The sequence below is a fragment of the Myotis nattereri genome (assembly GCF_964212035.1).
Source record: "Myotis nattereri genome assembly, chromosome: 15".
NCBI lineage: Eukaryota > Metazoa > Chordata > Mammalia > Chiroptera > Vespertilionidae > Myotis > Myotis nattereri.
In genome coordinates, this window is record NC_138090.1 from 117,689 (window position 1) to 133,971 (window position 16,283).

General features: G+C 61.1%; 2 protein-coding genes across 2 annotated transcripts; both read right to left on the reverse strand.

The window, feature by feature from the left end:
- Positions 1-2,511: 2,511 nt before the first annotated feature.
- Positions 2,512-10,567, reverse strand: TUBB3 (tubulin beta 3 class III). Its single transcript, XM_081106971.1, has 4 exons — positions 10,325-10,567; positions 5,093-5,201; positions 4,571-4,681; positions 2,512-3,869 (listed from the first exon to the last, which is right to left on the reverse strand). The coding sequence occupies exons 1-4, from the start codon at positions 10,523-10,525 to the stop codon at positions 2,794-2,796; spliced, it is 1,497 nt and encodes a 498-aa protein (XP_080963097.1). The 5' UTR covers positions 10,526-10,567; the 3' UTR covers positions 2,512-2,793.
- Positions 10,568-13,210: 2,643 nt separating this feature from the next.
- On the reverse strand, positions 13,211-15,414 carry MC1R (melanocortin 1 receptor; the record flags this gene model as incomplete). Its single annotated transcript, XM_081107006.1, has 1 exon — positions 13,211-15,414. The coding sequence occupies exon 1, from the start codon at positions 14,162-14,164 to the stop codon at positions 13,211-13,213; it is 954 nt and encodes a 317-aa protein (XP_080963132.1). The 5' UTR covers positions 14,165-15,414.
- Positions 15,415-16,283: the final 869 nt, after the last annotated feature.

The following is a 16,283-nucleotide window of genomic DNA, read 5'->3' on the forward strand; positions in this document are numbered from 1 at the left end:
TAGCAGCTTATTGAAGTATCGTGTGCACACAATAAACTGCACGCGTGGAAGTGCTCCATCTGAGAGCTTTGCCATGCGCAGGCACCTGAGAAACTATCGCCATAATTAACTTAGTAAACCTGCCTTGGCCAGGTGCCTCCGTTGGTTAGAGCATCGTCCCATCCACCAAAAGGTGGTGGGTTCGATCCCCGGTCAGGGACTTGTTCTTTGTAACTGGGAAAGCTTCCTACAGGGAGAAGGGACCTGGCCACAGGCTGTGGCCCTGCTGCTTGCAGCTGTGCCTTTGGGCCGTTTCGCCTGTCTGCAGCGAAAGCTGCGCTGGATCTGTAAGCATCTGCCTGTCAGGGTTGTGGCGGAGTGAAGAGCTCACCACCAAGGGTGCTGCCAGGAGCCCCCAGTCTGGGATTATTGGAGTTAGCAACTCAGAAGCCATTGCTTAGATGAACATGTCCAGGCGGAGTGCTGTTTATCTGAAATTCCAGTGTCGCTGGGCATCCTGTATTTGTCTGGCAGGCCCACCCAGTCGTGAGGTCATCTCCTAGCTCCCAAGCAGCCCCTGTACTTGGCCAGGCAGAGGGCACAGGGCACAGGGCACGGAGAGAGTTGGGGCTGGAGTGTGCCCAGGTAGGAACGCCCTGGCCCTTCACCCGGACTGCAATGGACAGGTGGACCTGGACAAACAGCGAATGAGGTGGCTGACCCAAATCACCTGCAAGAGGGTCACCCACACTGGGTGGTGTCGGGCCTTCTAGAAGGTTCTGAGACAAAGCAGCTGCTGAGCTGGCTCTCCTGCCCCTCCTGCCCGTGTGCTCCTGCAAAAAACTCTCCTCATTAATAACAACAGACACAGCCCGGCTGGCAGGGCTCAGTGACTGAGCGTCGACCTAGGAGCCAGGAGGTCAGGGTTCCATTCCTGGTCAGGGCACATGCCCGGGTTGTGGGCTCCATCCCCAGTGGGGGGCGTGCAGGAGGCAGCAGATCAGTGATTCTCATCGTTGAAGTTTCTATCTCTCTCTCCCTCTCCCTTCCTCTCTGAAATCAATAAAAATATATTTAAAAAAAGAAGAAGAAGAACAGATACATAGAGGAGCTGACACTTGGGACCCTTATCGTGGGCCACCTGCTGCTCTCACCACTTTCTGTGTGTGCTTCAGAGCCAGCTCCTCAAAGGCAGGGTGGCCGAAGGAGGGGGGACTGAGTGATGTGAGCAGAATGAGGTTCTGTGGGCACAGGTGCTCAGGAGGGACGTGTGCTTTGGGGCCATTTAAAGCAAAGTCGAGGGAGGCACAGCCTTGGGCCGAACACCTGGTTCTGCCATTTGCAGCTAGCAAATGCCCCCACTCCTCTGAGCTCCATTCCTTTGCAGCGAAAGGCGGACAATAATGCGAAGGTTCCGTGCGAGGAGCCCCTGAAGCCGTGGCCTGGGCCCAGCACGAGCTCCTGTGGCTGTCAGGAGCTGGGAAGCCCGAGGCCCGCCCTGAGCAGGTGTCTCAACTCCTTTTAGGTCACAGAACCCTCTGAGAACCTGAGCTGTGGATGCCCCAACTTTGTGGAGGCTGGCAGGCCTGCGAAGCCCCCCCTGGCTGTGGGGGAGCCCTGCTGCTGCCCAGTTCCCGTCATCATGCGGCGGTGAGAACCCAGCACAGGGCTCAAGACCACCCCCTCCCTGCAGCCTCATGTGGGGTGCTGAGCAGATGGGAGCGTCTCAGAGCCGCCGGGCACAGTGCAGGCGTCTCCAAGCGTCAGTTGCAAGAACACGCTTCTCTGTGGCTCCAGCCACAGCCTTGGCCCTTTCCCGGCTTCAGTGCCCTTGTCTGGATCAGGCCCTCAGTCCCGCTGGCTCCCTCCTTCCACACAGATCCCCACACAGAACAGCTGCTCTCCTGCTGGGAGGGAGCCGGGTTTGGTGACACCCCGGGCTGAGGGAGGAGGTACCTGGGCCCAGCGCAGCTCTGCACACCATCAGCGTGGGCCCGGGGCACTCAGCACCTGGTGGGCTTCCACTTCTTTTCAGGGCAGAGGGGCCAACATCACTCCCTGCCAGCCTGCTGGGTGCTGTGGCCACCACCAGCCCCTAACCCCCCACCCCCCAGCCCCTGCCAGCAAGCCCCAACCCTTCAGCACGCCTTTTCCCAGGGGGTGCTGGAGTCCTCCCTTCCGGCCTCTCCCTTGGATCTTGGCCTTCCTGCCTCTGACACAGCACACAGGTGAGCCAGAGGGAAGCTCTGGATGGGCGTCACCTGTAGGACTAGGGATTGTTTCCAAATCATGGAGAGCTTGACTGGGGCTCTGAGATGACGCTTCATCCAAACATGGCCCATTTCCCCACCGTCACTTCCAGGAGCCTCTTGGGGCTGTGCCTCGAGATACCCTCAGGCTCCAAGCAAAGGCCTGTCCCAGCCACCAGCCTGGGAGACAGAGGGCCCCTGCCCTGCCCCAGGTTCCACCTGTCCCTCCTCAATCCTCGGGCCCAACTCTCCAGAATAAAAAGAAATCTCCAGCACCAGGGAGGGGAATCTGACAGCAATAAATTTATTAAGTATCCCCCCAAATATGAACACAAACAAGTTAAAAAAAACACACATGAGACTTCAGACCCAGAGCTGACAAAGCAGAGACAAACGAAACACAAAAATGGGAAGGACCTATGGAGGGAAGACAGAATGGAGTGCTGCAAATACGAAGGACAGACACTCGGGGGCCTAGGGTGATGTGCTGTGGGGCGAGGCTGGGGCGGCGTCAGCGACTGTGTGGCTCTGGGGACAGCCCTCTTGGCCCTGGTCCCCGGCTGCCTCACTTGGGGCCCTGGGCCTCCGACTCCTCCTCATCGTCTTCATACATCTCCCCCTCTTCCTCGGCCGTGGCGTCCTGGTACTGCTGGTACTCGGACACCAGGTCGTTCATGTTGCTCTCGGCCTCGGTGAACTCCATCTCGTCCATGCCCTCGCCCGTGTACCAGTGCAGGAAGGCCTTGCGCCGGAACATGGCCGTGAACTGCTCGGAGATGCGCTTGAACAGCTCCTGGATGGCCGTGCTGTTGCCGATGAAGGTGGAGGACATCTTGAGCCCCCGGGGCGGGATGTCGCACACGGCCACCTTCACGTTGTTGGGGATCCACTCCACGAAGTAGCTGCTGTTCTTGCTCTGAATGGCCAGCATCTGCTCGTCCACCTCCTTCATGGACATGCGGCCGCGGAAGATAGCGGCCACCGTCAGGTAGCGGCCGTGGCGGGGGTCGCAGGCAGCCATCATGTTCTTGGCGTCGAACATCTGCTGGGTGAGCTCGGGCACCGTCAGGGCCCGGTACTGCTGGCTGCCCCGGGCAGTGAGGGGGGCGAAGCCGGGCATGAAGAAGTGCAGGCGGGGGAAGGGCACCATGTTCACCGCCAGCTTGCGCAGGTCAGCGTTCAGCTGGCCGGGGAAGCGGAGGGAAGTGGTGACCCCGCTCATGGTGGCCGACACCAGGTGGTTGAGGTCCCCGTAGGTGGGCGTGGCCAGCTTGAGGGTGCGGAAGCAGATGTCGTAGAGGGCCTCGTTGTCGATGCAGTAGGTCTCGTCCGTGTTCTCCACCAGCTGGTGGATGGACAGCGTGGCGTTGTAGGGCTCCACCACCGTGTCCGACACCTTGGGCGAGGGCACCACGCTGAAGGTGTTCATGATGCGGTCGGGGTACTCCTCCCTCACCTTGCTGATGAGCAGCGTGCCCATCCCGGACCCCGTGCCCCCGCCCAGCGAGTGCGTCAGCTGGAAGCCCTGCAGGCAGTCGCAGTTCTCACACTCCTTCCGCACCACGTCCAGGACGGAGTCCACCAGCTCGGCGCCCTCCGTGTAGTGACCCTTGGCCCAGTTGTTGCCGGCCCCACTCTGACCTGTGGGGAGTCAGAAGGTGACACGACAGGGTCAGGCCTCCAGTGCCTGAGCGTCCCAACCCAAAGGGCAACTGTGGCAGCCCTGTGCCTGCTTTCCCTCCACAAAGTGGGGGCCCACCCCTCCTCTCCCCGTGGCTCTCCCCACCAGCTGTGCTGTGTGGGGGTCCCTGCTGCCCGGCACCGTGTGAAGGGCTTTGGTCAGAAACTGAGAACCTGGAGATGCAGCTGCTCTGTCTCGCTTGGGGGTCCTGGGTGAACCCATCAGCCCCTCCCTCCAGCCCACCCACCCTCCTGGGCAGTGCGGGAAGCGTCAACTACAAGCCCAGAGGTCTGGATTGGACTGGTGCCCGTCGGTTGGGGTGCTAAGCTCTGGAAGGCAGAAGTGAGGGATGCCCTGCCACCAGAGTCGAGGGCACAGGATCACCCCACCTCTGGGTCCCAGGGACACTGTGCTCGTGAGCTCCCGCCTCTGGGGCCACCAGTCCTTCAGGGTCCTGTCCCCGTAGTTCTGTGTTGCACGAGCTCTGGCTGAAATGCACAGTGACTTCTGTTCCCTGCACAGAGCCCTCTCTCTGGGCCTCCAGTGCCAGCTGCAGAGTGGGGGTCGGCTCTGCCTGCGAGTGTGTGGAAGGGGGGGCTGTGCCCTTTCGTTCCCGTTGACCTGGGTTTGCGGTGAAGGGTCTGCCTGACGGGAAACTTACCGAAGATGAAGTTGTCAGGCCTGAAGAGGTGCCCGAAGGCCCCAGACCGGACGCTGTCCATGGTTCCGGGCTCCAGGTCCACGAGGATGGCCCGAGGCACATATTTGTGAGCTGAGGGGAGAGGGTGATGGGCATCACCGAGGCTCAGGGCTCCTCCTTCCTCTAAATCCTGTCCCCACCCCCCTTAGACTCTGGGTCAGAGGGCTGGAACCAAGTGTGATATGGGGGCTGGGGGACTGACGCTGGACGGCCCAGACCAAATTTCTCAGTTCGACACGGACATCATCCCACATCAGCCCTAAGCATCCCCTGCCTGAGTCCTCCAGGAGCCCCTGCTCTGGACCCGCAGGAGGACTCTGAGGGGACCTTCAGGTCCTGCCCAGACCTGTCTGCCCCTGGACTGTGCACATGTCTGTGGCCGAGGACGTTGAGTCTCACTGTGGTGAGTCCCAGGCTCCACTTCACCTGCCAGCCCAGCAATGGGAGGGCAGGTCCAGGGCCCCAGGGAGGGAGGGTGCTCACAGGAGGCCTCGTTGTAGTAGACGCTGATGCGCTCCAACTGCAGGTCCGAGTCCCCCACGTAGTTGCCACTGGGGTCTATTCCGTGCTCATCACTGATGACCTCCCAGAACTGCAGGGGAAACGGGGTCAGCAGAGGCCATGGCAGGCTTGGCCCCAAAGCCTGCCATAGCCCCTGGGAGACTCTGGAGAGCCCGACGCTCCGTCGTCTGTCAGGTAAGTGTAAAAAATGTCCGTTCACCATCTGCACGTCCACGGTGGTCAGAGCCCTCAGAGGGGTTCGAGACTCAGCTGACACAGACCAGCTCTGCACCTGCCGACCAGAGTTAGTACTAAGCACCCCCTTTGGGTGGTATTATTCCATTTTCAGACGAGGAGACTGAGGCACAGAAAGCGGACAGAGTCCAAGATGCTGTGTCCTCAGGGCAGAAGACATCCAGCGACAGGGCCCAGCAGTGTCCGGAACACCGTCAGCCTTAGCCACAGGAAACACAGGGGCCCCTGTGGGGAGTGACGTGCCCAGGGTCGCCCAGCCTGTCCATCCACCGCTGGCACAGCCCTAATTCCCGGGGCTCATACTCCCCCTTGGGCAGGAACCCACAGTGCGTCTCACACTCTGCTCCCCCGACTGCAGCAGGCAGGGAGCAGCCCAGGACCCGACTCAGAGCTGGACCGCCGTTTCCTAGCCATGTGACCTTGGGCAGGTCCTGAAGATGCTCTGTGCCTCAGTGTCCACATCTGTTTAATGGGTCTGATGATGAAAACAGGTCACTGTGAGAGCGGAGTGATCTGTGGGAGCAGGTGACGGTGTGTGGTGAGGCCTGAGTGCTGCGTGGAATTATGAGCACGTGTGTCTGCACAGGACAAATAGCCCGCTGCACAGGGCTCTGCCCTCCCCCAGGGGCACTGCCAGTGGGCCCTGCAGGCAGGAGGTCATATGCTATGGCCACTGGTCCAGTGCCCCTCCCTTTTGCTCCTCAGGGTTCCTTTCAGAAGCTGAATGGGTGTGAAGTCATCAAGAAACAACAGTCCCCTCCATAGGAGTCATGTACAGTGAAAAGGCTGTCCAGTTAAAAAATCAATTACAAATCAGTTTGCATGTGCTTACTAGTATCTATATTTAGACGCCTCAGACAGACGCACAGACACGGTGCCAAGGCCTGTGTTCCTGGGTTGGGGGAGAGACCTCTGATCACAGCATGCCCTTTGGTTCTTTCGGAGTTCTTTGTCACATGCACATGTTAACTTCACACACACACACAAATAATAATAATAAAGATTAAATTGTTTAAAAACCGGAAGAGTAGCCCTAGCCAGTGTTGCTCAGTGGATAGAGCGTTGGCCTGCCGACTGAAGAATCTCAGGTTCTATTCCGGTCAAGGGCACATGCCCGGGTTGGGAGCTCAATCACCAATGGGGGCATGCAGGAGGCAGCCGATCAATAATTCTTTCTCTCATCATTGATGTCTCGCTCTCTCTCTCCCTCTCCCTGCTTCTCTGAAATCAATAAAAATATATTTTAAAAAACCTAAAAAGTATAAAGAGTGTCCTTATTGTAAAATGTATACAAGCATCTTGGCAATTCAGAGCGACTGTTATCAGAGGCGACCTCTTCCCCTTGTTGTGTACTTTTGTCACTGACAAGTTCTCCTCTTTTTACTTTGTGTGTGTGTTAATTTTGTAATTACCAATAGGCTGAGCCCAGGGCCCTGGTCCCCACAACCCTTAGACACCCCAAACCTTTGGCCTCAGGGACACCTGCAGCTTCTGTAGAGGAGGGATGATTTCAACAGGGCAAATGGGAGGCCCAGTCACCAGGCCACCAACATATTGATGGTCTCCAGGAGGGAGTGGAGCAGAGTGGGGGCGGGTCCCAGGTCCAGCTAGTGTCTGCCAGTCATCCCACCTCTGGGGAGAGACCTTAGCTTTCTCAGCTGTGAAGCAGACACGATAATAGTACCCACACACAGGGGTTAGCACAAGGCCTGACAGAAAAGCATTCAGCAAACGCTGGCTTTGATGAGCTAAAAATGTCTTAGATGCTATTTAAATTGGTGAAACCATATGCATGGATAGTTTAAATAAAAAGAAAACATAGTTTTGAAATATCCATATGCTTTGGAATCCTGTGGCCCAGTGAAAGGCTGTCACTGGTAAGAGATCTCCAAAACATGTCCTTGGGCCCTAGCCGGTCTGGCTCCGTGGACAGAGTACTGGCCTGCAGACCAAAGGGCGTGTCTCTCTCACATGGACGGTTCTCTCTGTCTCTCCCTCTCTCTTCCACTCTCTCTAAAAATCAATGGGAAAATATCCTCAGGTGAGGATTAACAAAAAAAGACATATCCTTGGGGAAAAGGCACACTCAGAAGTAACAGAGTGTAAAAGCAAATCTCAGGACAGATGCCATATTTTCCACAAAGATCTAGGTGCACAGATCAGGGCCTGGAACCATGACTCCCGCTGGAGGGGGACCTGGGGGGTGCGGCGGTTACATGGGCACAGCCTTATCTGCAATGTTTCCATTTGTTAAGGGGGGAATATGTTAATAACTGCGTTTGTGATTAAAACTAATAGAGATTATAATTTAAAATATTAAATAGATCTAATTGGATTATGTAACATTTAATAAATAATAAAGTACAATTTTTACATTAAATAAGGAATAATTATGGTCACTACAGGTGAGAAAACGGCCAGGTGGCCGCAGACCCCAGGGTCCAGGCCAAGCTCCTATTTCAGCCCCGTTTTTGCCTGGAGTCTGGCCGGTCGTCCTGGGCCCGCGGCGCTGTCCGAGGTGCTGATCCTTTGCGCGCCGATGAGGGGCTGGAGGCGGGCAGCACGGGGGCGGGGCGGGGGGGCGGCGAGGACTGGCCGATTCACGGGCTTTAAGCCCCTCCGAGACCCCAAACCTCCCCCCCCCCGCCCCCACCCCGCCCAACCAGCCCAACTGTAACCTATCAGGGAGGCGCAGGGAAGGGGGCGGGACAAGGAAACGGGAAACCTCTCCTTTGGTTGGTTCTTGGGGCCCCACCCCTCCGCGGCCCCACCCAGCGGCCTGCGGAGAAAAGGGCCCAGACAAAGGCTCCAGGGCGGCCCTGCCTCCGGAGGGGCGGAGGGAAGGGCCTCTGGCTTCTCGCCCCCGTTGTGGGGGGTCGGGTACCCCGAACATCCTGATGTAATAAATGCAAACTCCTGCCTCGTTCCGGGAGCGCGGCTTCCTCGCCCTTGGGGAAGGGCCACACCCTGTCACCGCCCCCTGGAGGGGATTCGAGTAAAACTGACACGGAGCCCAGCATGTAGTGGTCCCAGTCAGGACTGATGATGCCCCATCACTACCTCAGGGGAGGCGGAGCCCCCAGTCCCGGATCGCCCCGAATTCCCTCCATCCCCCCACTCCCTCCCCAGAGCCAGCAGCCTGATCCAGACTCCACTCAGGACGGTAGGCAGGAAAGGAGCCCCCAGGCCACCCCAGTCAGCAGCTGCCGGTGGTGGGCAGATGGGAGGACCTGGGGGAAGTGGGAGACCGGGGAAAAGTGGGGGACCGGGGGGAGCGGGGGTACGGGGAGCGGGGGCTCTAAGCACTTTCTCCAGGGTTGGTCTCTGTAGACTTTCTAGGCAGGGAGGCGGCAGACCGAAAAGGAAGTAACAATTACTCTCCCGCAAATGCACTTCTCTCTTGTTCGATGTGTTTAAAATGATCAAATATTAAATTTAAAACTAACACAAATGTAAAATCAATGCGAAAGGAATGAAAAGTCATGAGCAAACGCTGTCTGCAGAGGACACTGTCGCCAGCAGCCGGCAGGTGCACCCCACCTTCCCCAGAGAGGAGGCTGTCCTGGCTGTGGAGGGAGGGGCATGGACCCCTCCCCCGCCCCCAGGCCCGGCGGGACTCAGGGCCGCTCCCCCCGCCCCCGTGACCCCTGACCCCCTGAGGAGCAGATGTTCGGAGCGGGCCTGGACCTTGTGACTGCATTAAGGAGCCCCCGCCCCTCCCACCCGGTCCGGCAGCTGTCAAGACGGCCCCTGGAGCTCGGATTTGATTGGAGGCCACCATCCCCTCGGCCTCTCCTCCCCCAGCTCGGCCCCGGGCAGCACAGCTGTCTCCTCCGTGATTGGGAGTCTCGGATTCCGCCTCCGGACCCCATCCAGGGCCTCCACCCTAGAGCCCAAGTTGCAATTTACATGTCAACCACGTGGGTGCCCAGCCCTGTAGAAATTAGCTTTTTGTTCTCGCCGTTTCCATGGCAACAGCCTCCAGAGGAAGCTTTTCCTGGGCCCCTTTCCTTCCAAGACCTGCCTCCAACCCCCGCCTCCTTGGGGAATCCGCTCGACGACTTCCCCCGCTGGGTCCCTGGCCGTGGTCCTGACTAAGCCACGCTCCTCCCGCTCATGGTCCTGGGACCCGGGCGGGCATCGGGCTGCGCTCGCCGCCTGGGCCCCGCCCTGGGCCCCGCAGGGACTGAGCCGGGGGCGGCGCGGCTGGGTCTCGCCCAGGCGGGGTGACCTTGGGCCCGGGACGGCCTCCCGGGCTCGGGGACCTGACATCGCCTCCTGGGTGCTGCCATCCTCTCCCGCCTCAGTCCCCACATCGGAGAGGTGGGCTCACAATGGACGGGCCGGGCCGCGCGGCGCGGAGCTCCCCACGCCCGGAGGCCGGCTTTGTTCCCACGTCCAACCCCCAGACGCGGCGGTGCCATCCCTCGGGGGTCGCCCCGGTGGGCTGAGCTGAGGGAGGGGCTGGTCCTGGACCAAGGTCACCACGAGTCGGGGCCCAACCCTCACCCAACAAAGAACAGGGTGGGGCCGGGCAGCCGAGGGTGATCGCAGCCAAATCGGGGGCACCCGGCGGCTCCAGCTGCTCGGAGGACCGCGCGTTCCGGGGGCGGGGGCGTCAGGACCTGGAAGGTGAGCCTCTCTCGTACCAGCCCACCCGCCGTCCAGCCCGGGCTGAGCAGCGACCCCCGTGAGGGCCACGCCCAGCTGCCTCCGCGGGGCCGGGGTGGAGGGCGCGAGGCGGCGATGGCGCTGCGCTCAGCGAGGCCCTGGTGCCGCTGGGGTCCGGGAGCGCGCGGGGGCGTCAGGGCGGCCCGGCACTTTGTTCTCGGTTTTCAGGGGCGACTGCGGCTAGAGGTACGCGGTGCTCCCCGCCTCCCTCCCAGGGGCTCCCCGCTTCCCTCCCAGGGGCTGGCTCGGACGGGGACGCAGCAGGCGCGCGGGGCGGCGCGGCCTCACCTTGGCCCCGATCTGGTTGCCGCACTGGCCGGCCTGGATGTGCACGATCTCCCTCATGGCGGCGGCAGGCGACTGCGGGAAGCTGACGGGCCGGGCGGCTCGCCCGCCGCTCTTATAGGCCGGCCCCGCCCGCCGCGCCCTCGGCGTCACCGCGCGGCCAATGGGGGCGCCGCCGCCGCTGCGGCACGGCCGCCGCCGCATCTGCACCGTCTCCGCGCGGCTGGCGCGGGGCTGGGGACCCGCTCACCCGAAAGGAGGGGCTGGCGGGCTCCAGGGAGGACAATAGAAGGCGCTGGGTCCTTGGACCCCGCCCCGCTCCCCCTCCGATCCACGGCTTTGCCAGGAGGGTCTCACCTCCCCACACCCGCTTAGGGACCGACCCCTCTTCCCACCCCAATGGGTGAGGTGGACGCCTCCCCGCTCCTGTCTGTGCACGAGGGGCCGACAAGGTACTCTGAGCTCTTCTGGGCCCCGTAGGGGCTGGGATGGGGAGGGGGGTGGGGGGCAGGTAAAGGCCCAACAGCCAGCGCAGCGCTGAGAAATCCGGAGTCGGAGTGGCTGTGGGTGCGGCGGCGGCGGCGGCGGCTGTGGCTGCGAGTTTCGCTGACCCCCTCTGCAGTGGGGGAGCCACCCCCTCCGCCCCCGCTGCCGCCGCAGATTACACACGGGCCTTGCTGTGTGCGCCCCTCCCCCCACCCCCCGCAGGTAGCACTGCTCAGGGAATATTGTGCCGGGAACTGTCATGAGGACACACTAGGCGAGGGGCCGACAGAGTGGGGGTGTGCAGTCCTTTCTTACTCCCTGATGTCACCTGTGGGTCTGGACCCTTGGTCCACGTGGGGCCAAGGCAGTGGGGGGAGGGGCGCGTGTAGGAGCTGTGTGTGCACCAGGTGCAGGGCCCCTCCCCTGAACACAGACACCTTCACACAACACACACAGACCCACGGCTTCCTGTTCTTCGGGGCTCAGACACCACGTGAAGACGCCTTAGAACAGGTCCTTCTGATGTTTCAGGGACAAATCCTCCAGGAGGGCACCCAGTCGGCTGAGCGAGCTTGTGGGCACACTTGTGTCCCAAGTGTGTGCCAGGGGGCCCTGGCGGGGTGTGGCCATGTCCAGGCCCCTCTCTCCGCCCTCCCGAAGCTCCCTAGTTTGGCAAGCCTAGAAGTGGGTCTTTTGTTCTTAAGAGAAGCCCCTCCCCCACAGTGTCCATGAGGTGGCTTCCTGTGGTTGGCTTCTGGCCACTGGGGCTCCGCCCTGCCCCATTCAGGGGGTCCTTGGTGAGCATTTGGCTCTTCCTTGGAGCCAGCTGTGCCTCCCTGTCTGAGCAGCAGAAGCTTTGCAGCATCCCGTAGGCCAGGACCCGTCACCGGCTGGCCTCCCTGTGGAATGGCATCGGACCAGGCTGGCTCCCCCTCCATCCCCAGAGGGCTCAAGGCTGACTCACCATCCTGTCCATTTTCCAGCAAAGGCTGGGCCTGCCAGGAACCAGTTCCCAGCACCAAGGCCAACAGTCAGGGCTGGAGCTGCCAGCACGGGTGAGGTGGGGACTGGTCAGGCGGCTGCAGACGCATCTAGAACTACCTGGGAGTTGGCTGATGCCATCACTTTCACCTCCATTGAGCCTGTACCAGGAATAGGGCTGACTGCATGCTCAGCGTCTGGAGGAACCAGTGGCTCCCCAGAAAGAGGCCCAGGGTTTTAGCACAGGGAGGACCCAAGGGCCCTCAACACCGTGTAGCAAGGGCCACCCCAGATACCAATCCCAGGGACACCGCCCGCAACCACTGGACAGCCTCGCCCCATTCTGGGCGGCCTTGCCTCAAATATCTGCCAGGGCTGGAAGTGCTGGAGGAACGAGAACCCCAGTCCTGATCCACCCTGCACCTTGGACCCCCTGGGGTGACCCAGAGCAGGTGAGGCCTGCTGTGCTCTGAACAAGGTCACAGTGGGTCACAGAGGTCCTGCTTCTGCTGCAGCTGAGGGCAGCCTGGACCATTCAGCCTCCTCTCCATGGAGGTGCCCCGGGGCAGGACTCCGCCCTCCAGCTGCCTGGGGCCGGGTTCGCAGACACGGAGAAGGCAGACACAGCATCAGAGCAGGTGCAACTGGGCTGGGGCTTCAGGCATGCTGGGTCCTCCGGGGGTTCTGGAATATTCCCCTCCCCCTTCATCACTCCCACCAGGCCCCTCCGTGGCTCCTCCACCCTCAAGCTTCAAGCGCCTTTGGAATGAGCCAGTGTAGATGGCAGTGGAGCTGCGCCAAGCACACCATTTATTCCCAGATGCTTCCCGGCCCTGTGACCCTGGGTGCTGGTCACTGACTCGAACTAATGGCTGTGCCTCGGCCTGAGCAGGCAGTGGCAGGCACTATCTGAGGGGCATGTGTGGTGCAAACAAATGGGCCAAGCCCCCAGCTCTCCAGCACCATGAGCCCGAGAAGAGATCAGCCCCATGCCCACTACGGCTCCTGCAGACACGTCTCTCTGCCGGGGACAGGACCTCACTCCTTCCCTGTGAGGCTGGGTCCTGCTCATTACAGTCCCTTCTCCTGAGGTCCTCATCGAGAGAGCGGCGCTCTGCCAGCCCGCAGACTTCACCTCCCCATGGGCGGGGGCACAGTGGGTCCTCGCCTATCTCTGGGTGCAGGTGGATGTCTCCCCGAGTGGGCTGTGTCTGTCCAGGAGCCCAGGCCTGCCCTGTGCCTGTGGCCCCATCTCCCCAGCCTCCTGCATCCCCCACAACTCCTGGAGACTTTCTGCTGATGCCTCTCTGGCCCAGAGGGTCTGTGCGCCCACACCTTCGGAGATCATCTAGTCCGTCCTTTCTGGCAAGTGACTGCCAGCCCCTCTGCCCAGCACCTGGCCTGAGCCCTCGGGCACCTCCCTCACCAGGAGCACTGCAGCACCTCTTGGAGCGTCTTCCGGAGCTCCGGGCTTCGGAAGGCATAGATGAGCGGGTCCACGATGGTGTTGCAGATGATAAGGGCCAGGAAGAGGTTGAAGTTCCTGAAGATGCAGTGGCAGGTGGGGTGTTGAGGACAGAGGACGATGAGCAAGAGGTGCAGGAAGAAGGGGCCCCAGCAGAGGAAGAAGATGCCCAGCAGGGTGGTGAGAGTGGCAGCCCCTTTGAGGCCGAAGCCCTGAGGGGCAGGGCGCTGCCTCTTGTGCAGCCGGGCGATGCCGCGGGTGTGCTGGCACGCCTGCACCAGCATGCGGACATACAGCACCGCCATGAGCGCCAGCAGGGCCACAAAGAAGCTGACCAGACAGAGCAGGACGGCCGTGTGGTCGTAGTAGGCGATGAAGAGGGTGCTGGAGACGACGCTGGCCACCCAGATGCCCGCGATGGCCCGCCACACCCGGGGCAGCGTCACGATGCTGTGGTAGCGCAGCGCATAGAAGATGGAGATGTACCGGTCCACGGCGATGGCAGCCAGGAAGCAGAGGCTGGACACCATGGAGCCACAGATGAACACGTCCAGGACGTCATCCAGCTGCTGCACCGCGGTGGCCTGGGCCGCCAGCGCGCCCGCCTCCAGCAGCAGCACAACGGCTGTGCCCAGCACGTTGCTCACGCTCACCAGCAGGTCCGATATGGCCAGGCAGCAGATGAAGAAGTACATGGGCGAGTGCAGGTTGCGGTTCTTGGCGATGGCGGCCACCACCAGCACGTTCTCCACCAGGCTCACCAGCCCCAGGCTGAGGAAGAGCCCGTTGGGAATAGACACCTCCAGGCACCAGGTGCCCGTCTGGTTGGGGGCCAGCCCGAGGTGGGGGGTGGCTGGGGAGGTGGAGTTGAAGATACCCAGCAGCCTCCTCTGGGGGCCCTGTGCCAGCATAGTCAGTCCCCCCAGGAAGCAGGAAGGGGCCTTCCGCGACGGGCATCCGCTCAGCTCATGGTGTCCCCAGTGGGGCCCTATGCACCCCCGGGGCCCTCTCACACTCACCCTCTCCCTGGCTGGCAGATGCTAGCCCAGGTGCCCCCGCTTCTCGACCAATCTGGTCACTTCCCAGCCAGGACCCCAAGCTCCACAGCACCAACCCTCTGGCCCTCGGTCTACTGCCCACCTCTCTCCTGGGGTGTGGTCGCTCAGGCCCTCACATTTCTATGCCTCCTGCCTCCCAGGCCAGGCAGGACTGCGGTCCAGGAAGAATGGAGCCTTTCTCTACATGCTTCACATCGTCCGCTCAGCCCCTCCTCCTGAGGGGTGCCACATGATGGGCGTGTGCCCGGGGATTCATCAGAGAGCACCCTGGGCGCCCCTGCTGCCACCAGGCGGCGTACCTGGCACCCAGGGCCGTCTGGCTTCCCAGGCGCCAACTCCGGGCACAGCCGACATTCCCCTTCCTGCTCACAGCCACTGCGGCATCACCAGTGTTCTGCCAGCCAGTGCCCAGTCAGGCCTCGGCTCCAGGTGCCTGTGTGGGGTGTCCTCTCGACCTGCCAGAGAGGCAAACACCACTTCCTGGAAGCCTCCGGTTCCTGAGGCCAGCCCGTGCTGTCTGCCCGGAAGCGTCTTTGGCCTTTGGCCGTCCACCCCCGCTCCGTTAGATGTTCACTGAGGACAGCTCATCCCCAGGCCCCCCAGGCCCTTTGCTGAGTGCTGCCCGAGGACAGCCTGGCCCATGGGCTGGAAGATACGCTGTGTCATCCTGAGGGGGGGGCCCTCGGACAGAGCTGCCGGGAGCCCCCTTGCTCTGGGGAAGGATGCCACAGGCTCCAAGCCAGGAGCCACTTCCAGACAGACCTCAGTCTCCAGCCACGGGGCCGCTGTGGGAACACGGGCCCAGAGTGCCCGTGGGCACCATGCTGGCCTCATGCCACCCCGGCACTTCCTCACTGAAGATGGCACCTGTGACCACAAACCCTGCTCTGGAGGCCGAGGCAGAAGGGGAAGGGGACAGTGAGGCGACCAGAAAGATAAGTGGCTGGTGGCGGAGATGGGGCCGGGAGGGAGTTGGGGAGGTCTGTGTTTTTTCTCTTTTTAATTGATTTTTAGAGAGGAAGGAAGAGAAAGAAACACCAATTTGTTGTTTCACTTATTTAGACATTCACTGGTTGCTTTTTAAAATTTTTATTTTTATTGTTGAAAGCATTACAGATACTGGGTGATTCTTGTACGTGCCCTGACCAGGGGATCGAACCCACAACCTTGGCGTATGGGGATGATGCTCTAACCAACTGAGATACCCGGCCGAGCAGGTCTGTGTTTTGAGTTGTATCTATGATATTCCTGCTCATTCCTTCCCGTCCACTGGCTGCCAGATGGCTTGACGGGCCCATATGAGCACACACTGATGTCACTTATCGACATTAATCACTCCTTCCAGCACACAACTTATGGTACAGAGCTCTCCCCCCCTTTTTTGAAGCACGTCACAGGTACAGCACACACCTTATAAATACGCAGGGTGGCGGACGCCCCGAGCCAGGTTTGTGCCTCCTCAGCGTGGAGATGCCCCAACCACACTGGTCATCGGGGCAGCTCCCAACACATCACAGTGCTGCTGGGCGCTCCTGCCCCGTGTCTGGTGACCAGTCAGGTGTCCCTCTGGGTGACACAGGAATTCCGTGGCCGAGGCAGATCTCCGCTTTGGTAGACTCAGCCAAACAACTTTCCAAAAGGGGACCAGGTGCGTTTCTGGAGGTGGCAGCCCCCACTTCCCAGGTGTGGATGGAATGACGGGCCTCTCCAAGCTCCACAGGCAGCAGCACAGGACGGGCCCCACCGCACACCCCCTCCCACCCTTTGGTGGAGGACACCAGAGGGCCCCAGGATAGGAACATGAGGCTGTGCTGTGGCAGGAAGGTGGTCTCAGCAGCTGTGAGGGTCCACGGTCCCTGCCACACCTCCCAGGGGTCCACTGCAGCTCCACGTCCCCAAGAGCTGCCTTCTAGCCCTGGGCACTGATGGTGCCCGCTGGGTGAGCAGGGCCCTGCCCACCACATTTCAGGGA